The sequence below is a fragment of the Ictalurus furcatus genome, chromosome 16, assembly GCF_023375685.1.
Source record: "Ictalurus furcatus strain D&B chromosome 16, Billie_1.0, whole genome shotgun sequence".
Taxonomy (NCBI): Eukaryota; Metazoa; Chordata; class Actinopteri; order Siluriformes; family Ictaluridae; genus Ictalurus; species Ictalurus furcatus.
Window position 1 is genome coordinate 9,839,369 of NC_071270.1, and position 23,873 is coordinate 9,863,241.

Below are 23,873 nucleotides of genomic sequence, written 5' to 3' on the forward strand. Positions count from 1 at the left end.
TACAGGACACACAATTTACACCATCACGCCACGCCTCATTTGTTCCTTATAATGCACACAATAACTCCAGGTTAATGCACTTTTGCTTTACTAAGTTTGGTTAGTTCAATCCGGTGTGGTCTGTGTTGAGCGCGCGCTGTCCGGCGCGCGCTGGGAAAAGTTCCGGCGGCGCGGATGAATTCGGCACACAGGCACTGCGGCTCCAGTCTGGCTGACGCCGGGATGTGCAGCCGGAGCCGCGGCTCCATGCAGACACACGCGCTACACCTCCAGTCTTTTACACACACACACACACACACGCACACACACACACAGGCAGACAGACAGACTGGCTGAGGCGGGAATAGGCTGCAAGTTCTGCAACGAGCTGAAGCAGGTAAGAAATTACCCAGGTGTAGACTGTGCTTTTATTATTATTGTGCATTTAGTTGAATAATGAGTCTACTGGGGAAAAGGAGCAAATAAAAACGATATTAGTTTGGTTCAGTAGGGATGACAAGTGTGTCCGTGTGCTATATAACTACATTGCCTGTATATACAGTACACAGTCTGTACAGTAGTGTTTATAGTTCGCTGTAAGTCGCTTCACACTGCGCTTTAACCCTGTAGGCAGTGCTGCGTCCAGAGACACACTAGTGCCAGGTAACTTTAATTATTAGGCTATAACTAGTTCTTATAACTGGTTCTTTAAATTCGAGTAAAAATGCACGTGTGTGTGTGTGTGTGTGTGTGTGTGTGTGGAATGTGCAGTTCAGCGGCAGAGTGATGAGAGGAAAAGCCTGTGAGGTGATTAAGCGTATCTGAGCTCTCAGACTGGCAGACGCCGCTTTCACAAGCAGACACTGGCTCACAGAGAGCAGAGCCACCAGTGCACTCACTACATTTTATTAGTTGTTTACTCTTTTCCCAGCTTTGCTTTGCCATTTTACATTCTTTTTCTCCGCATTTCCTACCTTCTTTACGTTTATTTAGTGAAGCATGGTTAGTTGCTGTAGGATATCATTCATCACATCACATCAGGGAGCTAACTTCAGGAGCAGCAGGAGTTCTTGTTTTTAACCTTCAAATAATAAATAATCATTTGTTTTGTATTTGTTGTGGTACATTTCTGAGGGTCAGATCAGATGTTGTTATATTATAGAAGATTGAAGAATGTCACCTGTTGACAGCAGGAGAAGCAGCTGAGCAATGCTGCTGAGATCCCAGTGTTGTTCCAGACTCAGCGACTGGCAGGGAGTATATTTTTCCAGAGAGATATTCCTGCACTCTTGTGCAATTCTCTGAATGATTATTCTCTGGACAAACAGTGCCTAAAGCATTTCTATTCCTGACAAGTGCTTGCAGTTTTAACTCGACCTCTTACATGAATATTTTTCTTCTTCTTCCAGTTCCAGTAAAAGGACAAACCCAGACCTTTTGGCTTCTCCAAGAAAACATCTCCATAACAGGGATTCCTCTACAACGTCCACTGGCTTTTGAATGAGAGACAACAAAATTTGAATCCCTGAACTTTTCCTTCATCAGCAGCACTAATTACACCCCATCCTTCCCTAATTAACTCAAAAGCTTTGTTGCACTTTGTGGCAATGCACGCCACTACATCCATCACATCACTGTTTTCCTTTACAAGTCCAGCTGTGAAACGACTGCTGGGCTGGAAACAAGGTGATGAGGAGGAGAAATGGGCAGAGAAGGCTGTGGACTCGCTGGTGAAGAAGCTGAAGAAAAAGAAAGGGGCAATGGAGGAGCTGGAGAAGGCACTGAGCTGTCCAGGTCAGCCGAGCAAGTGCGTGACCATCCCGCGCTCCCTGGATGGACGGCTGCAGGTGTCGCATCGGAAAGGCCTGCCACATGTCATCTACTGCCGTGTGTGGCGCTGGCCTGACCTGCAGTCGCACCATGAGCTGAAGGCGCTGGACTGCTGTGAGTTTCCATTCGGCTCCAAGCAGAAAGACATCTGTGTCAACCCCTACCACTACCGCCGTGTGGAGACACCAGGTAACATGTTCTTGTAGCATATCTGTGCTATCTGTTCATAAAGGACATAATCTAAAGAGGCTTTTAAATGATTTTCTTTATTTAAATCTAGCCAAGCACATTGGGGGCAGGTCTTCAACTTTATTGAATTGCAAGAAATATAAATAAATAAATAACATGATGCAAAATCATCAACAGTTAAATAACAACATTGGGTTATAATCAAATATTGAAGTATTTAGTTTCAGAATACTCTGAAGTTTATTCCAAAGTGTCTGGAGCTTTGAAGCTACATGGCAAAAAAAAAATCATACTGCAATACTTGATATTTTCATGAAACATGGTACATACAGTCATGTGAAAAAAATAAGTACACCCCATGGAAATTTAGGCTTTTTTTGACATATTTGGACAATCAAACATTTGATCATCTAATGAAGTTGATATACTTGAACAAAACCACAAGGAAAATTAACATTTTAAATCATTTATTCAACAGAAATATCAATAGATGTGATATATTTGTGTGGAAAAAGTAAGTACACCCTTGGCGTCAGAAGCTATTATTTCCCCCTTTAGCAGAAATAACTTCTTGTAGGTATTTTGCATAATTGTGCACCAGGCTTGCTGCAATTATTGACCACTCTTCCATGCAATATCCTTTCAGTTGCAAGATGTTTGCGGGTTTTCTTGCATGTACTGCCAGTTTCAAATCCCCCCACAACATTTCAATGGGATTCAAATATGAGCTTTGACTAGGCCATTCCATAACTCTCCATTTCTTCTTTTTGAACCATTCCTTGGTGGATTTGCTAGTGTGCTTAAGATCATTATAATGTTGAAAGGTCACTTTTGGTTCAAGTTCAACTTTTGGACAGATGGCTTCACATTATCTTCAAGCAGTCTTTGTTATGATGCAGAATTCATAGTTGAATCAGTGAATGAAAGTGGTCTGGTCCCTGAGGCAGTGAAGCAACACCAAACCATAACATTTCCACCACCGTACTTCACAGTTGGTATGAGCTGCTTCTCCTGAAAAGCTGTCTTTGGTCTGTGCCAGACATGTCTGCTGTTACTATCGCCAAACAACTCTATCTTTGATTCATCTGCCCAGAGCACATTATTCCAAAAGCCCTGGTCTTTGCCTATATGCTCATTGGCAAACTGTAGTCTTGCAAAGGCTTTTTCCTGGCACACGTCACATGCATGTCAAATTTGTGGATGCATGCACTTTGACACCAACAGTTGCAAGACTTACTAGAAGATCCTCTGATTAAATTTTTGGGTTCTTGGAGACTTCTTTTTGCATCAGACGGTCTGCTCTTGGGTTGAATTTGCTGGGATGGCCAGTCCTGGACAATCCGGCAGTCGTTTGAAATCTGCGCCATTTGTAGATTATTTTCCTTACAGTGGAATGATGTATTTAAAATAATCTGGAGATCTTTTTAAATCCCTTGCCAGACTCACAGGCATCCACAACCTTATTTCTGAAAGCCTTACAGAACTCTTTAGATCTTGGCATGATGACACCAAACCTCAATAACAAAGGGAACACCAGAGACTAGATATAAGAGGGGTATAAATAAGCCAGTTCCACCTACACTACCTAAACAGGTTCTAATCACTGGCACCCAATCTCGACTGTATGCAGAAGAGGGTAGATAGAGCTTTTCTCTGAGTGTCTTACACTGCCTCATAGCATGAACGGCCATTCAGATTGATGTGGTTGGCTGGCTTTTACGACGTTTATAAGTTTGCCGACAAACCAGTAATGGCACACATAAAATAAACGAAAGGACTACAAATATCAATCATTTAACAGAGAAAAAAAATATCGAAGAGAAAAATGATATATTTATTACAAAATATCCACAATATCTAAGAAAAATTACATCACTGATCACAATATTGATATCATCACAAGAATGCCATCTGCCTGAAGTCAAAATAAACCTGAGTAATAAAATGTCCTTACCAGTGAACTTTTGTCATTTGTCATTTGTCATTTGTCATGTGATCAACATTTTTGTTTACATTAGACACGTTTCCATCCAAGGGTTTTTTTATGATAAAAGGTTTAGCGCATTAAAATGTTTACCGATATGGCTGATGGAAATGCAAATTATCGATAAAAAGTGTCGACATAATCTTTTTTCATTTAACTTTAGCGCATAAATTCTATTGCCAAGTTTCCATCCACTTTTTGTGCTTTTCTGTTATCGACTAAGTGAAAGTGTGTTAAAAAAAAGTTTGCGATATTTGCTGTCTCCAGCCTGTTTCCATCCTATTGGCCTTTTACCGATAAAATGGTGTGCATGATGAGATCATCTATTAAAAAAACAAATGGTTGCATAAGTTTTGATGTATCGCAAAAGAAATCTGCCCTGAGCCATTTCCATACATAATTTTGTGTATGTCGCAAATTGTGTCTCACCTTTTGCGTCTCAAATCTTTGTAAAATGGAGAAAGTATTCAGACAGTTAAGTGAAATTGATCAGCTTACTTTCATTTTAATTTCACAAATAATTGCAGTTGTAGGAAATATCAGAGAACGAGGTCAGAATGGAGCAGCTGCTCGTCTGATAGAGCTCAAAGTACGCTGAAGCCCATGGGCATAGCCAGAGTGGCTCATCAGGAGAATCGGGAGAATTCCCAGTGGGCTGCTCATAAAATATGCGTGTTACATCATCGCGTGACTGATAACTAAAGTAACGAATTACACTACATTTGTATTTAAAGCAGTGCATCAGTTACTTATGTGCTCTCTCTCTCTCTCTCACATGTACACACACACACACACATACACACACGCAATTGCAAGTACTCAGCTTGCTACCATGGAGATATAAACAAACCTTCGTTACATGCCGTGGCACCAAAAAAAGTGTATTTCGTACTGAAATACTTCATATTTGTTTAAATGCAAACAAACATTTGTTTTTTCATAATGTTATAGTTGGACTTTTTGTAGGAGAAAACAATGCTCAGTATTTCATTTGTTATTTATCTTTATATTCTTGTTGAAACATGTCAGTAATAAATATAACAAGATAGTAAGAACTGAACTGTCGCTTCATTTATCCAAATTCTTACACCATGAAAAAAAAAGGGCTGGTCTTGGGCATTAAACTCCTGAGCTGGAAATGGGTCCCACTCCGGCCCTGCCCATGGTGGCGGTAGTGTTGGAGACACGGACAGTCGTTTTACTAACCCCGAAAGTCCAGCATGATAATGTGCACAAAGTGAGGTCCATGAAGACATGGTTGGAGTGGAAGAACTCGAATAGCCTGCAACGAGCCCTGACCTCAACCCACATGGGTTGAACTGGAACACCAACTATGTGGCAGGCCTCCTCACCTGACATCAGTCCCCAAATTCACTAATGCTCTCGTGACTGAATGGACACAAACATTCCCAAATCTAGTGGAAAGCCTTTCCAGAAGACTGGAGGATGTTATAACAGCAAATACGCATATTAATACCCATAATTTTGACATGGGATGTTCAAAAAGCATGTATAGATGTGATGGTCAGGTGTCCACATACTTTTGGCCATGTGGTGAACATATTTATGTAAGTATACAGACATAAAATAAGCAAGGAATTAAACATGACAGAGTGTGCTGTTGTATGAAAATCAAAGAGGGGACATATGCTCAGGTTATCACTCCAAAGTTAATTCTTTTTCAGTAGCAGCCTGTCCCCAAGTGTTTATTCCTCCGATACCACAGCTAGCAATGACTTTTTAAAGTAAAGAATGACATGTCATGCTTTATTTGTTTACAGTGACATTTGTGGAACAGCACAAAAGAAGTTATATAAACCATCATATTCTCACAATTCTCTCTTTTTCCTGGGTTGATAAGACAAACGTGAAGCTTTTCATGTCACTGAGGAACAGCAACTTTCTGCATCATATCCTGTCTCAGAAATCTTAAAGTTACAACTTTCCCTCTGTTACAAAGCGCTGACACTGGAGACTCCTTTCAGAAATGATAAATAAACCTCCTCCTCGCAGAAAACTTTACCATATCAATGATTACATTTTATTTTTAATCTATTTGTGTTTCCCCAAGTACCTGTGTAAGTTGTTACTATGGAAACTATATAATGAATTAGAAGAAGTGCATTAATATAAAGCTTACCTTGTAGCCAAACTGTGACCCAACCTGGTATAGAAAATTATTCAACACCTTCTAACTAATAAGAATCGAGCTATGTTAGGGTAAAATAATGTAACAATATGCTTTTTTGTAAAGTCTTCATGTAAACTCACGACTCTTTGGGACAAAAGATCTTCATATAAATAATAGGATAGTGTGATGAAGAGGTTTTTTTCTTCATTCATTTATCTCTCTCTCTCTCTCTCTCTCTCTCTCTCTCTCTCTCTCTTCAGTGTTGCCTCCTGTCCTGGTACCTCGCCACAGCGAGTTCAACCCTCAGCACAGTCTGCTGGCCAAATTCCGCCATGCCTCCCTTCAAAATGAGCCGCTCATGCCCCAGAATGCCACTTTCCCAGACTCATTTCCTCCACTGCCTTGCAGCTCATTCTCCTCCTCTCCATCCGGCTCTCTCCAGTCCCCAAGTGCACACAGCCACCCAAACTCCCCAAGTAGTACATCTGAACCGGCAAGTCCCTACCACATCACAGGTCTGGTTATTACTCAAAATATATTAATAACTATCAAACATTTTTCTAATGGGACATAAGCTATCTGTGTCTGTTATGCAATTTTTTAAAATGTGGAAAATGTCAATTTGATACACACACATTCTTTGAGTAAGAATCTGTTCATTTTTTGCCATGTTTTAAAAATGAATTATTATACATTGATTTCATTGTTTGTCTTCCTGTACAAAAATGCAAAACAACAAAAATAAAGAAAACTTATCACTTCTACCCATTAAATAGCAGAGACCCCACCACCACCCTACAGCATGATGGAAACGAGCCCTCCACAGGACGTGAAGCCAGGAGAGTCGTCCAACACGATTAAACTCACTCTGTCTGCTCCACACAGAGGTGCAAGATCCATACAATGTCAATTTTAATGATCACACCAATAACACTTAACATATATCTAATGTTGTAGAATATATAATGTTACTGTTAGATAGTAAACTGTGTTTTGTGTGTGTGTGTGTGTAGACTTGAGGCCAGTGTGTTATGAGGAGCCGGAGCACTGGTGTTCTGTGGCTTACTATGAACTGAACAACCGAGTTGGAGAGACCTTCCACGCCTCATCACGGAGCATTCTGGTGGACGGCTTCACGGATCCGTCCAACAACAAGACCCGGTTCTGCTTAGGGCTGCTGTCCAATGTTAACCGCAACTCTACCATCGAACACACCCGCCGGCACATAGGCAAAGGTCATTTTATCCTCCATCTAACCATCTTTTTTTAATTGTGGCAATTGTTTTTTTTTGTTTTTTTAAATGAAATTAAATGAAATTATTAACCCAGTGCCGCGTCAGGGTCAGGGTCGTGCTTAAGGGACCAGTAAGTGCAGTATAACAGTTGCAGTTTCACAGAAATGTATTATCACTAGCACAGAAACTGGGCAGTCACTGAGCTTCTCCTCTGCCAATAATTATGGTTTTAATAATTGTAATTTCTGCTCATTTCAGATTGGAAGGTTTTTGAACACACGTGAATGTGACAGTTTTGAGAAGGCTTATGATAATGATGTTCTGTAATATTACCTCAGTTCAAATAACATGCCTTCAGTGTTCATGTGACACATCACCACTGTGAAAGGGAAAGTCCCAAATTTTGGCTTTTCTCATTCTGTCTGATCATGCTAGCTTGGTAAGTCCCAAAACAGAGAAAACGTAAATCTAGCTGTTTATGCCACATTAGCACACACACACACACACACACACACACACACACACACAAAAAAACAAACTAGCTGGATACCTGCCAGTTGTCCTACAACATAGTGTCCTATCTGCAGCTACATTGTGGAGAGAGACATAAACCAGAGCAAGATGGTTGAAAATGGAGGGTAATAAGGTTTCTGCTTGGCATGTGATGAAACAAAGTTTATACATATCAAGTTGAGAGAGTACAGGAATTACACAGCTTTACAGTCTCATTTCAGCAACTTTTACATTTCTTTAAAAGTCTTGCTGTTAATAATTTTTTCTCTTTAAAGTTTGTGGCTGAATCCCACAGCATTATAATGTCTTTTTGTACACAGTTAAACCATTAGGACTAATGTTCAGATATTATAGAGGGGTCATTCCATGTCGAGTGGTCCAACGCAGATCGCTCAACTGTTTAAAAAATTTTTTTTTGAGTGATTACCTCCATGAATTTTCATTGCAAAATCACCTGTTTTTTGTTTTTGTTTGTTTGTTGGTTATTGTTTATTTATTTATTTATTTATTAAACTTGGTTTAAGTGTGACAGCCATCTTTGTATCATGGCACATAGCACATTTTGGTTATAGTGCTGTACAAATGAAAAACTGTCAGCAACCAGCTGTAATTATTGGACCACTTGAGATTGGATGACCCAGTGGGCTATGACTCAAGTCTCTCATTTTTACCTCGTGTTTAAAGTTAGGTTTATTATCTGAAATGTCTGAAATACATTAAGCATATTAAATTGGGAACATATTATTGGAGTTTCCATTACATACAATTACCACTGTTCATTTCATTAACTTCTTCACTGTTCCAATTTGAGGTGAATCAGAATAAATCAGATGAAACCTGCCTGTCTCAGTTTAAATCTAGCTAGAAATATATCTTATTACAGAGATATGTCAGATGATTCTGGCTATTGGATGACAGATTTGTTTAATAATGAATAAGTAATTCTTATATATTCAAACTGAACCTTGTATAATGTTTGCAGGTGTGCACCTGTATTATGTAGGAGGTGAGGTGTACGCTGAGTGCCTGAGTGACAGCAGCATTTTCGTACAAAGTCGCAACTGCAACTACCAGCATGGCTTCCATGCCACCACTGTGTGCAAAATCCCCAGCGGCTGCAGCCTTAAGATCTTCAACAACCAGTTGTTCGCCCAGCTGCTGTCTCAGTCAGTCAACCACGGCTTTGAGGTGGTGTACGAGCTCACTAAGATGTGCACCATCAGAATGAGCTTTGTCAAGGTAATGGGATATAGTTTTCATACATACACAGACTTGGGGTTGCATGGACTAATGGACCAATAGATTCACTAGTCAGGACTGTGCGGAAAAAAACAGCAAGGCAGATGGTAATGAAAGCAGACTAAATATATTTATTATTCTAAAAATATATGACTAGATGAAGCCTAGCTGAGCCATGTCCACAGCTCATTGAAGTGCATTTTAAGAACGTGTCTGTCCCTAAATATAATGTAATGTGATACACAGATTTATTATATTGCACATTTAGTACACTGATTTATTTATTTTTCATCTTTAACAATGTAGCCTGAAACGCATTCAGACTGGAAATGTAATTTTTAGCCTGTGCATGGCTGCTGAATTGAAGAGAAGTTGGGTGTCTTTGCTGTTGGACATGTCCTGAAGTAGTGCACATTTTATGTAACTACTTTCTTAAATTATAGTAAAAATGAATAGACACCTTCTGGCTAAATTAGTATTTGCTGAACATGTGTGTAACACATTTAGAGGAAAGCATGTGTGAGCTTACAGGCACTCATGATTGGCTAGTGTCTCTGGGATTGATTGGGAGAGAGAGAGCAAGAGAGAGAGAATATGAGAATGCCACCCCTCTAGCAGAAAACTAGCATAGCCTATTTTGCTCTTGTGATCATCTCCAGGATGATCACTTCTCTGGGGAGCTATATATATATATATATATATATATATATATATATATATATATATATATATATATATATATATATATATATATATATATATATAATGTCTGTTTCTTAAATTATAAAAATCCCATGCCTGGCCACTACTTGCCCAGTGCATAGAGTTTGTAACTTCTTAACTTTGCTGTTGCATTTTGAACTGAATAACATACCCAATACTATACTTACATTGGCACTTATGATTAGATTACTGTGTTTATTTAGCAGATTATTGTGATTGACCTCAAACCAAGCAAGTCAAGTGACATCAGTACAAAGGTTCCCTAACCCTAACCCACTTTTCACTTAAGATTATTATGATAAAAAAAAAGAATAAAATTCATTTTGTGTGTATATATATATATATATATATATATATGTGTGTGTGTGTGTGTGTGTGTGTGTGTGTGTGTATGCATATATATATGTATATATTCAATTCAATTCAATTTTATTTGTATTTTATTGGTAATGACAACGGTCATTGTCTCAAAGGAGTTTTACAGAAAGATATAAACACGGGATACAGATTTTAAATGTGTGAATTTATCCCAATTGAGCAAGCCGGTGGCAACAGTGGCAAGGAAAAACTCCCTAGGATGTTATGAGGAAGAAACCTTGAGAGGAACCAGACTCAGAAGGGAACCTGTCCTCACCTGGGTAACAACAGATGGTGTAAAAGTAAAGGAAAGTTCATTATGGTTTAACATGAAGTCTGTTTGCTGAACTAGTCCACTGTTCAAAGGAGACCCGAGTGCAAAACTGCACATGGTAATTGCAGTCCCAAGGCCATAGCAGCAACCGTAGTCCCAGCAACCACAGCAAGAATGTCAATGTGGAATTAGAGTGGATGAGAGCTCCATCCAGAGGTAGGGCATCAGGATGGATCAGGCCGGTCCGGAGAGCAGAAAGGGTCAGGATCTCTAGTATCTCTAAATCATGTGTGGCTCGACAGAAGGAGAGAGGAAGAGGGAGGTAAAGAGAGGGAGAGATTGTTAGGTAAGACTGTGCTTTGCGTAAAAGAAAGTCTACTCATGGTAGCTTGAGTAAACAAATACGTTTTAAGTCTAGACTTAAACACTGAGACTGTGTCTGAGTCCCGAACACTAATTGGAAGACTGTTCCATAACTGTGGGGCTCTATAAGAGAAAGCTCTTCCCCCTGCTGTAGCCTTCACTATTCAAGGTACCAAATAGCCTGCACCTTTTGACCAAAAGTTCACTTAGATACTGAGACCATTTAGTGCTTTATAGGTTAATAATAGTATTTTATAATCAATGCGTGATTTCACTGGGAGCCAGTGCAGTGTGGATAAGATCGGGGTATTGTGGTCGTATCTTCTGGTTCTAGTTAGGACTCTAGCAGCTGCATTCTGGACTAACTGGAGTTTGTTTATGCTCCTACTGGAACATCCAGACAGTAAGGCATTGCAGTAATCTAGTCTAGAGGTGAGGAAAGCATGAACTAATATTTCTTATCTTAGAAATATTTCTGAGATGAAAGAAGGCTATCCTAGTAATATTATCTACATGAGCATCAAATGATAGGCTGGAGTCACTAATTACTTCAAGGTCTTTTACTGCTGCACATGACGAAACAGAAAGTCCATCCAGAGTTACTGTGTGATCAGAAAGCTTACTTCTAACTACATGTGTTCCTAGTACAAGTACTTCTGTTTTATCAGAATTAAGTAATAGGAAGTTAATAAGCATCCAACGTCTAATGTCCTTTACACATTCCTCAGCTTTACTAAGCTACTGCCTGTAATCTGACTTTGCTGAAACATACAACTGTGTATCATCAGCATAACAGTGGAAGCTAATTCCATGTTTACGAATAATTTGACCTAGAGTATAGGTCTTACATATATAAAGTAAAAAGCAGTGGGCCTAACACAGAACCTTGTGGAACACCAAATTTAACCTCGGTTTAGCGTGGAGAAGTCTCCATTTACATCTAAGAACTGATACCGATCGGTCAACTAAGACCTGATATATGTATGTATGTATGTATGTATGTATATGTATATATATACCTTTTGCTTAGTGATAGTAGCCTTATGAAATAGCCAGTTTGACACTAACATTTCCACTACAAATGTTATTTTGCCCCATATCATTTATTTCCAAAACTGGTTTGTGTTTGGATCAAAACATGCCTCCACTGTAGCTAAAATTTTGATTCACAAACCAAGTTGTGAATTTAAATGCTACTTTATTATGTTTATATTATTGGCTTTCAATATTAATAAGATATATGAAACATTTGGTATATAATTTGATCAATGTCAATCTAAGAATATAATATGGGGTGGTTTAAGAATCTTCTTTTTGAATATGTTGTAGTTCAGCAGGCTATCATGTAGTTGTTGTTTTGAATTTTGATGCACGTGCCCCTATTTAGCATACCTGACCATCTGAGGCTCTCTGCACGGCTCTGCTACAGAATCCTGTGCAGAAAATGAATGCACGTTCTTGCCATAAAAGTCCAGTGTCTTGTCTTGTTAACAGTCCATATGGATATCAGGGGTGTAATTGGGCCCTATGGCACAATGTCACAGTAATCTGAAATAGTTATAACATTAAGATTATGGTATAGGAGTGTAGGTAATGATGATGATGATTCTACATGTGGTCTATCCACTGAATTATACTACAAGACTTTAAGAACAGACTTTAAGACCTTTAAAGAGCAAACGTAAATATTCTATTCCAGTTAATTTCATCCTCAAACAAATACTAAATTGTTAGCAAATATACCCTGATAAACTGACAGTTTTTCAAAAAATATTACCATACCATTAATTTTCATATTTTCTCCACCCCTAATAGATATAAGCAGCTTTCTGAAAACACTGTTATGGTTAGTACTGTACAACACCGTCTTTTTCTCCCACAGGGCTGGGGTGCAGAATACCACCGCCAGGATGTCACGAGCACCCCTTGCTGGATTGAGATCCACCTGCACGGACCTCTGCAATGGCTTGATAAAGTTCTGACCCAAATGGGTTCCCCACACAACCCTATCTCATCCGTGTCCTAACACTGTATGTACACTCTATAACTCACAGCACAACCTGAGGATCAGCACAGGAGAAAGCAGTGTCGAAACCGTCATCTCAGTTTTCTCTAAAGTTTCATGGTACCAGTAGGCTATCACAGACTTCAAATGACTTTAAGGCATCTCGTGCATCAAATAGCTAGAGTATCAGGACTGTTTCTGTTTAGTCCTTGTTTTTTTTAATCAAAAAACCCACTGTTCCATAATCTGATTTCTGTACAGTGTAGAGAGCAACACAGTGATGGAAGATTAAGGAAAGAGTCAGTAGTAGCAATGTTAGGTTGATGTTTGTTTTGTGTTGGCAACATGACTACATTGTGAATCCTATTACATGCTTGAGTTTTTTTCCTATTTTTTGAAATACAGAATTTCCCTCTCAGTCATGTGTGGTCACTTGCTTGAGCTTTAAAGAATATCACAAACAAAACAAACCTCATGCAAACACAAAACTATGTTTAGTTTTTCTTATCTAAGAACTGATACCGATCGGTCAACTAAGACCTGATATATGTATGTATGTATGTATGTATGTATATGTATATATATACCTTTTGCTTAGTGATAGTAGCCTTATGAAATAGCCAGTTTGACACTAACATTTCCACTACAAATGTTATTTTGCCCCATATCATTTATTTCCAAAACTGGTTTGTGTTTGGATCAAAACATGCCTCCACTGTAGCTAAAATTTTGATTCACAAACCAAGTTGTGAATTTAAATGCTACTTTATTATGTTTATATTATTGGCTTTCAATATTAATAAGATATATGAAACAATTGGTATATAATTTGATCAATGTCAATCTAAGAATATAATATGGGGTGGTTTAAGAATCTTCTTTTTGAATATGTTGTAGTTCAGCAGGCTATCATGTAGTTGTTGTTTTGAATTTTGATGCACGTGCCCCTATTTAGCATACCTGACCATCTGAGGCTCTCTGCCATGAAGACAGAATCAACATGAAGACAGAAATGATCAATTATTCAAATGTATTTGAGATTGAGATTCCTAAAACTTCAGCCAGGTTATCCCAAGTTTTAGTACCTGTATAAAAAGAATGTGATACTTAGTCACATACTTACAGTGGTGCTTGAAAGTTTGTGAACCCTTTAGAAATTTCTACATAAATATGACCTAAAACAACATCATATTTTCACACAAGTGCTAAAAGTAAAGAGAACCTAATTAAACAATTGAGACAAAATTATTATACTTGGACATTTATTTATTGAGGAAAATTATCCAATATTACATATCTGAGAGTGGCAAAAGTATGTGAACCTTTGCTTTCAGTATCTGGTGTGAGCCCCTTGTGCAGCAATAACTGCAACTAAACCTTTACGGTAACTGTTGATCAGTCCTGCACATTGGCTTGGAGGAATTTTAGCCCATTCCTCAGTACAGAACAGCTTCAAATCTGGGATGTTGGTGGGTTTCCTCACATGAACTGCTTGCTTCAGGTCCTTCCACAACATTTCTATTGGATTAAGGTCAGGACTTTGACTTGGCCATTCCAAAACATTAACTTTATCCTTCTTTAACCATTCTTTGGTAGAATGACTTGTGCTTAGGGTTGTTGTCTTGTTGCATGACCCACTTTCTCTTGAGATTCAGTTTATGGACAGGTGTCCTGATGTTTTCCGTTAGAATTCACTGGTATAATTCAGACTTCATTGTTCCAGCAATGAGGGCAAGCCGTCCTGACTCAGATGCAGTAAAACAGGCCCAAACCATGATACTACCACCACCATGTTTCACAGATAGGATAAGGTTCTTATGCTGGAATGCAGTGTTTACCTTTCTCCAAATATAACCCTTCTTATTTAAATAAAAAATTTCTTAAATTGGTCACATCTGTCCACAAAACATTTTTCCAATTGTTCATGTGATCTTTAGCAAACTGCAGAAGGACAGCAATGTTCATTTTGGAGAGCAGTGACTTTCTCTTTGCAACCCTGCTATGCACACCACTGTTGTTCAGTGTTCTCCTGATGTTAGACTCATGAATATTAACCAACGTGAGAGAGGCCTTTATTTGTTTAGAAGTTACCCTGGGTTCCTTTATGACTTCATGGTCTATTACACATCTTGCTACTGGATACCTTAATTGGTCGAGCACTCCTGAGGAGGGTAACAATGGTCTTGAATTTCCTCAATTTGTACACAATCTGTCTGACTGTTTATTGGTGGAGTCCAAACTCTTTAGAGATGGTTTTGTACCCTTTTCCAGCCTGATGAGCATCAACAACTCTCTGAGCTCCTCAGAAATCACTTCCACAGACATGTGTAGTGAAGGTCAGACTTTGATAGATGCCTTTTCTTTATATAAAACAGGGAGCTCACTCACACCTGACTGTCTGATTGAAAACATTGGACTGTAATTTCACCTTTAAAAAAAATTGCTAATCCTAGAGGTTCAGATACTTTTGCCACTCACCGATATGTAATATTGGATCATTTTCCTCAATAAATAAATGAACAAGTATAATATTTTGCGTCTCATTTGTATAATTGTGTTCTCTTTTCTACTTTTAGGACTTGTGTGAAAATCTGATGATGTTTTAGGTCGTATTTATGCAGCTATATAGAAAATTCTAAACGGTTCACAAACTTTCAAGCGCGACTGTACAATAAGGATGCATGTACACAGCTTTATATATAAGAATTAATATCACATCACTATAAATAAATGGTTAAAAAAAATTTCATTTCTATGAACAGACAAAAATCACTAGAATCACCTACTAGTGATACTATGTAGCTGCTTTCACATAATTGTTTTAAAATGACAAATGCATTATAATGCATAAAATAACAGCATGTTATAAAGGCCCAAGTGGTAGCTTAAAAATTATTTTATATACAGTAGAACTGCTACTAAAAATCATGATAGCTCATCCAGGCTGTGATGAAATGTGCGACCTCACACCACAGTGGAGACTACAGTGTAACATCAAGTCCAAATCCTTCATGCTTTCTTAAGCTTAATAAGCTCTTCTTAAAGTACTTGTACGGTGTGTACAATCCCCAGTAAAATGTCAGCACACACGGTGCTCAGTAGCTTTGCTGGTCATGTCTCTGAGATTGTGTCTGCATGGTGAGAAGACGCTGTTGCTGCTGGAGAAAACTGATGACCTCTGGACTCCGCAAGAGAGACTGCAAAAGAGGAGTATAGTTTATTTTGTCAGAAGTGAGTACAATTAATGAATGAATAATAAACACCATAACAAATAGCTCAGTAATTGCATTAATAAAGAATTTCTCATGTATTATTGTTTTGGTACTTCTTTTTTTGTATATTCTGTCTATATTTAATTATTTATGCATTCCATTATGTATTATTTTGTCTAGCTGTTCCTTTATTGATATTTTTCTGCATTTGTATTGCTTGATTTATTCATTTCTGTATTTACGTACACTTGTTGCCAGTTTATCAGGTAAACCTACAGGTCACAACACTTTACACACATACTGTTATTTGAATGTAGTCAATCTGTTGCTACACAGTTTCTCAGCCCCCTCTACCCAACAGAGGGGCTACTGTCAGTTGTGACTTGTACTTGAGAGATATACATAATAATCTGGCAATCGAGTGTATCCCAGTCATTTATTTGTTATATTATTTACATATTATTTACAGATGAGATGCCAGTGCAAAGCAGAGCATCATGAGCACACACATTCACACCAACAGGGAATTTAGCACAGACAATCTCCCTATCTGCATGTTTTTGGACAGGAAACTGGAGAAACCGGAGAAAACCCACAAGGACACAAATCTCTAGTTTAACTAAATACGCTTTTCAGTACTCAGGTCACTACTGTTTTAAATCTGGTACTATCTGTAATTAATCTACTTCATGGACCAAGTTGTGGAGGAGCCCTGATGAACATTTTTATTATTATTATTATTTTTTTTACAAGGGTATGAACTACTCCTATAAACTATTGCGGACAATGATACATAGGCGTGTTTTCTCGAAAGGTAAGTTTGTATGTCTTTTAGTCTTTTGTAATTCCTTTATATATATTTTAAATCTCAAGAACCAAACAAATTCAGCCCCTCCCTTCAGTATTCATACAATGCCAGCGCGCAAGCTACTTAGATGCGAGATGAGGAGCGGGGGGGAATGGAAGACTTCACTAAGCTTCATGTGAGAAAACAAGTGAGAAGTGCATACATACATACATACATACATATACACACACACACATATACATATATATATATATATATATATATATAAAAACACGTATACATACACACAGTATCTCACAAAAGTGAGTACACCCCTCACATTTTTGTAAATATTTGATTATATCTTTTCATGTGACAACACTGAAGAAATGACACTTTGCTAATGTAAAGTAGTGAGTGTACAGCTTGTATAACAGTGTAAATTTGCCGTCCCCTCAAAATAACTCCACACACAGCCATTAATGTCTGTGGCAACTGCTGGCAACAAAAGTGAGTACACCCCTAAGTGAAAATGTCCAAATTGGGCCCAATTAGCCATTTTCCCTCCCCGGTGTCATGTGACTTAGTGTTACAAGGTCTCAGGTGTGAATGGGGAGCAGGTGTGTTAAATTTGGTGTCATCGCTCTCACACTCCCTCATACTGGTCACTGGAAGTTCAACATGGCACCTCATGGCAAAGAACTCTCTGAAGATATGAAAAAAAAATTGTTGCTCTACATAAAGATGGCCTAGGCTATAAGAAGACTGCCAAGACCCTGACACTGAGCTGCAGCACGGTGGCCAAGACCATACAGCAGTTTAACAGGACAGGTTCCACTCAGAACAGGCCTCGCCATGGTCGACCAAAGAAGTTGAGTGCACGTGCTCAGCATCATATCCAGAGGTTGTCTTTGGGAAATAGACGTATGAGTGCTGCCAGTATTGCCGCAGAGGTTGAAGGGGTCGGGAGTCAGCCTGTCAGTGCTCAGACCATACGCAGCACACTGCATCAAATTGGTCTGCATGGCTGTCATCCCAGAAGGAAGCCTCTTCTAAAGATGATGCACAAGAAAGCCCGCAAACAGTTTGCTGAAGACAAGCAGACTAAGGACATGGATTACTGGAACCATGTCCTGTGGTCTGATGAGACCAAGATAAACTTATTTGGTTCAGATGGTGTCAAGTGTGTGTGGCGGCAACCAGGTGAGGAGTACAAAGACAAGTGTGTCTTGCCTACAGTCAAGCATGGTGGTGGGAGTGTCATGGTCTGGGGCTGCATGAGTGCTGCCAGCACTGGGGAGCTACAGTTCATTGAGGGAACCATGAATGCCAACATGTACTGTGACATACTGAAGCAGAGCATGATCCCCTCCCTTCGGAGACTGGGCCACAGGGCAGTATTCCAGCATGATAACGACCCCAAACACACCTCCAAGACGACCATTGCCTTGCTAAAGAAGCTGAGGGTGAAGGTGATGGACTGGCCAAGCATGTGTCCAGACCTAAACCTTACTGAGCATCTGTGGGGCATCCTCAAACGGAAGGTGGAGGAGCACAAGGTCTCTAACATCCACCAGCTCCGTGATGTCGTCATGGAGGAGTGGAACAGGACTCCAGTGGCAACCTGTGAAGCTCTGGTGAACTCCATGCCCAAGAGGGTTAAGGCAGTGCTGGAAAATAATGGTGGCCACACAAAATATTGACACTTTGGGCCCAATTTGGACATTTTCACTTAGGGGTGTACTCACTTTTGTTGCCAGCGGTTTAGACATTAATGGCTGTGTGTTGAGTTATTTTGAGGGGACAGCAAATTTACACTGTTACACAAGCTGTACACTTACTACTTTACTTTGTAGCAAAGTGTCATTTCTTCAGTGTTGTCACATGAAAAGATGTAATTAAATATTTACAAAAATGTGAGGGGTGTACTCACTTTTGTGAGATACTGTGTGTGTGTGTGTGTGTGTGTGTAATATATATATATATATATATCTAAGGACAATTATGTAAAATGCCTATGAGAAGTTATTTCTGATAAAGGGGACAATACTAGCTTCTGAGGCCAAGGGTGTACTTACTTTTTCCACAGAAGAATATCACATCTATTGATATTTCTGCTGAATAAATGTTGAAGTATATCAACTTCATTAATAAATATACTGTTTCAAAGAGGATCAAATGTTTGCTTGTACAAGTATGTCAAAAAAAGCAAAGACTTTCCATGGGGTGTACTTAGTTTTTCACATGATTCTATTATACACATACAGTCAGGTCCAGAGGTATTTGGACAGTAACACAATTTTTGTACTTTTGCCTCTGTACACCACCACAATGGATTTGAAATGAAGCAATTGAGGTGTGATTGAAGTGTGGACTTTCAGCTTTTATTTAAGGGATTTTACAAAAATATTACATTAACCGTTTAGAAATTAAAGCCATTTTTTCCCCAGAGTCCCTCCATTACCACAGGCTCAAAAGAAATTGGACAACTGCTTGATAAGCAGTTTCATGGCCAGGTGTGACCTGTTTCCTCATTATTTCATGACAAGTTAAGGAGATAAAAGGTCTAGAGTTTATTGCACGTGTTGAATTTGCATTTGGTAGCTGTTCATGGGAATTCTCAATATGAAGTCCAAAAAGGTGTCAGAGTGAAGGAGGCCATTAGGCTGAACATTAAGCAATCATTATGATAACTGTGTTACTGTCCAAATACTTATCTATTACCTGACTATATATCTGAACCATTCATTGTGTCATGGTGTTCAAAAGTTTGTTTTCCCACTGAAACCCAGAACACTGAGCCAATCTGATTGCTAGCTCTAACATTTCAAAGCGTGCATCCAGAAAAGCATACAAAAGACATCAGATGCTTTGTATGGTGTGGGCAGAGTGTCTGAGGCTGAGACTAGGTGTGATATGCTATGAGTATGTGCTACAGTGCAACAGAACCTACACCATGGCTTTCAACATTTTAATGAAAATTTATCAACTATAGCCAAACGTGATGCAGTTTTTCACCAAATGAAATCTAACATTGAGAATGAGCGCACTACTTTTTGAAATGCAGTATCTGTTGAGAAACTTTTCATAACTTCCCAAATCCATGCCCTCCACTAATATTGGCACCCTTGGTAAATATGAGCAAAGAAAGCTGTGAAAAACTGTCTTTGTTTAAAAACTCACAAAAATACTCTGCCCTCATGGATATAAAACAATTGCAAACACATGTTTATTAAAAAATATCTTTGTTAAAAATAGGTGTGCAACAATTATTAGCACCCCTATGAATTCATATGAGAAAAATATATTTGAACTATATCCCCATTTATATTTTACATTTTTTTTTAGTACACCTGGGTGACTAGGAACAGGAAATTGTTCAACCATGACTTCCTGTTTCACAGGGTTATAAATATGAGGTAACACATAGGCCAAATTCCCTTAGTCATTCATAACAATGGGTAAGACCAAGGAATATAACTGTGATGTGCGGCAAAAGGTTGTTGAGCTTCACAAAATGTGAAGTGGCTATAAGAAAATAGCACAAGCATTGAAAATGCCAATTTCCACCATCAGGGCAATAATTAAGATGTTCCAGTCAACTGGAAATGTTATGAATCAACCTGGAATTGGACATGTGTCTATATTGTCTCAACACACTGTGTGAATGCATCTGGAGAATTGCAGACTTTAGTTGTCTCGGGGTCAGAAAGTCTCCAAAACTACAATCCAAAGTCCCCTACATCACCACAAGTTGTTTGGAGTTGTTTGGAAGGGTTTCAAGAAAAAAGCCTCTGCTCTTATCCAAAAAAAAACTCAAGCGTCTACAGTTTCCTAGACACTACTGGAACTTCAAACAGGATCGGGTTCTATGGTCAGATGAAACCAAAACAGAGCTTTTTGGCAATAAACCTCAAAGGTGGTTCTGGGGAACGCAGAGAGGTGGCCATATGGAAAAGTACCTCATGCCCACAGTTAAACATGGTGGAGGCTCTTCAATGTTTTGGGGATGTTGTTCTGCCAGAGGACCTGGACATTTTATTAGGATACATGGCATCATGGACTCTATCAAATATCAACAGATATTAAATGAACTGACTGCCTCTGCCAGAAAGCTTAAAATTGGCTATGGTTGGATCTTCCAGCAGGACAATGATCCAAAACATACATCAAAATCAACACAAAAATGGTTTACTGACCACAAAATCAAGATCCTGCCACGGACATCCCAGTCCCCTGACTTGAAACCCATAGAAAACCTGTGGGGTGAACTGAAGAGGAGAGTCCACCAGCGTGGAGCTCGAAATTTGAAGGATCTGGAGAGATTCTGTATGGAGGAATGGTCTCAGATCCCTTGCCATGTATTCTCCAACCTCATCAGACATTCTAGGAGGAGACTCAGAGCTGTTATCTTGGCAAAGGGAGGTAGCACAAAGTATTGACTAAAAGGGTGCCAATAATTATTGCACAACTATATTTAACAAATTTTTTTTTTTAGATAAACCTGTGTTGTGTTTGCAATTGTTTGCTTTCCATGAGAGCAGAATATCTTTGTGAATATTTTGAACAAAAGAACAAAAGATTAAACAATAAAGACAACAGCCACCTTAGCTCATATTTACCAAGGGTGCCAATATTAGTGGAGAACACTGTATGTAACCTACAAATGCATTATATAATGTGGAGTATTGGGATACCCCAAGAATAAGGAACTCACCAGCCTCTTTTGGTTTAACACTTGCTCTATGAGTGAAGGTCTTGTAGGTCGCTCTCCAATAGCGCCGAGCCGCTGCTTTGTCACAGACACAGGCCTCTCCTCTGAGCCTTCCTACAATTCAATATAAACGCATTCATGCCATGAGATACAGGCACATTATCTCACGAGTATGTCAAAGTATCTCACCTGCCTTATCACTATATATATATAACTATACTAGGGTCAACCTGCTTAAAGGTAACTTGACTGCCTTTATATTATTATTATTATTATTATTATTATTATTATTAAAGGCCAGCTGTTATAAGTCAGAAAGATTACAGGTTTAAGGTTGGTGGATTTCCTTTTTCTAGAGCTGCTTGTCATGATCCGGTGTTGAGCTGAAACCAAGCACAAAACTAATATGATGCACAGTTATGCTTGAACACCATGAAGCAAAACAAAGCAACATGAAAATGCCAGTGTATAGTATGGGAATGAGTTTTGTACAACGCTTTACTCGACCATTACAGTAACATTATACATGCTTCACGTATTCCGCAGCGCATTTTATCAGCGACAATATCATTAAAAACAAAACAAAAAAACATTAGCAAAGACTATGTTTCTAAATATCAAGCGATCCTCTTGATAACGCAACCTCAGGGTCCTGGGTGGCACAACAGAAGTGTGTTGGTTCTGTTGTCAGGAGATTATGAGATCCAAAGGAGCAGATAACTGGGTGTGAAGGAGAAGATTACTCTCTCTCATCACTAGTATGTGAGAAGCTGGGCATTTGTATGCTCAAGTATACCCTGACTGTCAATGGAAAGGATCCATCACTGACCAGATCTTATTTCTGTGGTGTTGCACTGTGTGAGTGTATTATGAGCTGAATTGCTTTGTGTTTAAAAAACAAATCCGTATCACTCATGCCAGGGTGAGAAACAGTTTGCCAACCAAAAATCTAAATCAACAGTGGTGCTGTGGTCAGAAACTGTGTAGTGGATAAAGGGCTAGATAATGAAACTCACACACACACTGTACATGGGGAAAACGGGCTATAGTCTGTTTTGTTCATCCTCAGGCTAGCAGAAAGGACTGCAGTCAGTAACTGTTAGTCAGACCTCAACAGCATGCTTACTTCTAATTTCCCAGACGCCATGGCCTGGTCGCTCTTCTTCTTCTTGTACTTGTCCTTATACATTTTGTTGCGGTGTTTTTTACACATCCACGGTTTCCTCTGCTTGGCACCCTGAGCGCTAGTCTCGGAGCAGCCGTCGTAAACGCAGCGCTTAGGCGCGCTCTCGTCGCATGGCTCGGCCGGGCTCGGCGCGCTCTCTCTCGCCTCGGCTGTGTCCAGCGCGTCGCTCTCCTCTTCCTCCTCCGGGTCGTCCATGTCAAACACAGAGTCTCCCTGCGGAGGGGAACTGTTTACACTTGTGCTTTTGTTCCCGGAGAGAAACATCTGGCCTTCTTTACTAGCAGTGGCCTCATGGTTTGCGCTGTCGTTCTCACTCATGTTGTGTTCTGCTTTATAAATAACCTGAAGAAAGTCAGAAGCGCTGCACTGACGGCTAGCGGCTAGCATGAAGCTCTACGGGCTAACAGGACACAGCACGTCGCCGAATGTTTACTGAGAAGCTCAGTTATTATATATACACATATAGATTTTAAAAAAATAATCCTCACTGATTGAGGATTTTAAAAAGAACGTGTACAAATAGAGTCGGCGCAGTTTACATGTATGAGGTTTGCAGCAACAACAGGCAAATTAGTTGCTATTGTTCCGGATGTAGTTCGGATTTTGTCAAAATTGAAGTCACCACAGAAACTTTAATTGCAACATTAGCCTAATTGGAATACATTTTATTTAAAATATTTCACAATACATACACATACATAGATTTGTATAAAAAACAGCGTCATTATTCCAAACAGTTCTAACATGAATAATACGGACACAAATAGCCTACGTTTTGGGAAACAATGCGGTCTGAGAGGGTTATTTCAGTGTTGGCGGGTTATTGTCCTACTGACATCACCTTTACAAATATATAAGTAAGAGTAAAAGGTACATAGGTAAAATATCCTTAACAACAATATATTTTCCCAGTCCCATCCCACTGTAAAGTCACTTTACCGTGAAATACAATCAGTAAAATTAGGGATGCACCGAATGTTTGGCAACCGAAATTATTCGGCGGAAAATAGCAAAAAAAGTATTTTTGGTGTTCAGCTGAATAAGTGAAAAGGCCGAATAAATTTGACCGAACAATGACGTGTTTGATGACGCGACCAAATAGCCTAGCAACCAGAGTGAGACGCACGAATGTCACGACCTCGATGAGGGGGC

At 39.1% G+C, this 23,873-nt stretch overlaps 2 protein-coding genes across 4 annotated transcripts; one reads left to right on the forward strand and one right to left on the reverse strand.

Annotated features, from left to right (window-relative positions):
• The first annotated feature begins 30 nt into the window (after nucleotides 1-30).
• smad9 (SMAD family member 9) lies at nucleotides 31-13,240 on the forward strand. Of its 2 annotated transcripts, none has more exons than XM_053645253.1 (7): nucleotides 31-376; nucleotides 1,389-1,998; nucleotides 6,374-6,628; nucleotides 6,893-7,000; nucleotides 7,127-7,348; nucleotides 8,844-9,100; nucleotides 12,700-13,240. In XM_053645253.1, the coding sequence occupies exons 2-7, from the start codon at nucleotides 1,587-1,589 to the stop codon at nucleotides 12,841-12,843; spliced, it is 1,398 nt and encodes a 465-aa protein (XP_053501228.1). In that variant the 5' UTR covers nucleotides 31-376; nucleotides 1,389-1,586; the 3' UTR covers nucleotides 12,844-13,240. The 2 variants fall into 2 exon arrangements, with proteins under 2 accessions (XP_053501228.1, XP_053501226.1); XM_053645251.1 differs by having other exon boundaries at nucleotides 34-376; nucleotides 6,890-7,000.
• A 2,311-nt stretch (nucleotides 13,241-15,551) lies between these two features.
• Nucleotides 15,552-23,304, reverse strand: rfxap (regulatory factor X-associated protein). Of its 2 annotated transcripts, XR_008388127.1 has the most exons (4): nucleotides 22,662-23,304; nucleotides 21,539-21,649; nucleotides 21,021-21,207; nucleotides 15,552-16,019 (listed from the first exon to the last, which is right to left on the reverse strand). XR_008388127.1 is itself a non-coding variant. In XM_053645270.1 (3 exons), exons 1-3 carry the CDS (start codon nucleotides 23,106-23,108, stop codon nucleotides 15,918-15,920), a joined length of 660 nt encoding a protein of 219 aa, XP_053501245.1. In that variant the 5' UTR covers nucleotides 23,109-23,304; the 3' UTR covers nucleotides 15,552-15,917. The 2 variants fall into 2 exon arrangements, 1 of the variants encoding a protein (XP_053501245.1); XM_053645270.1 differs by lacking the exon at nucleotides 21,021-21,207.
• Nucleotides 23,305-23,873: the final 569 nt, after the last annotated feature.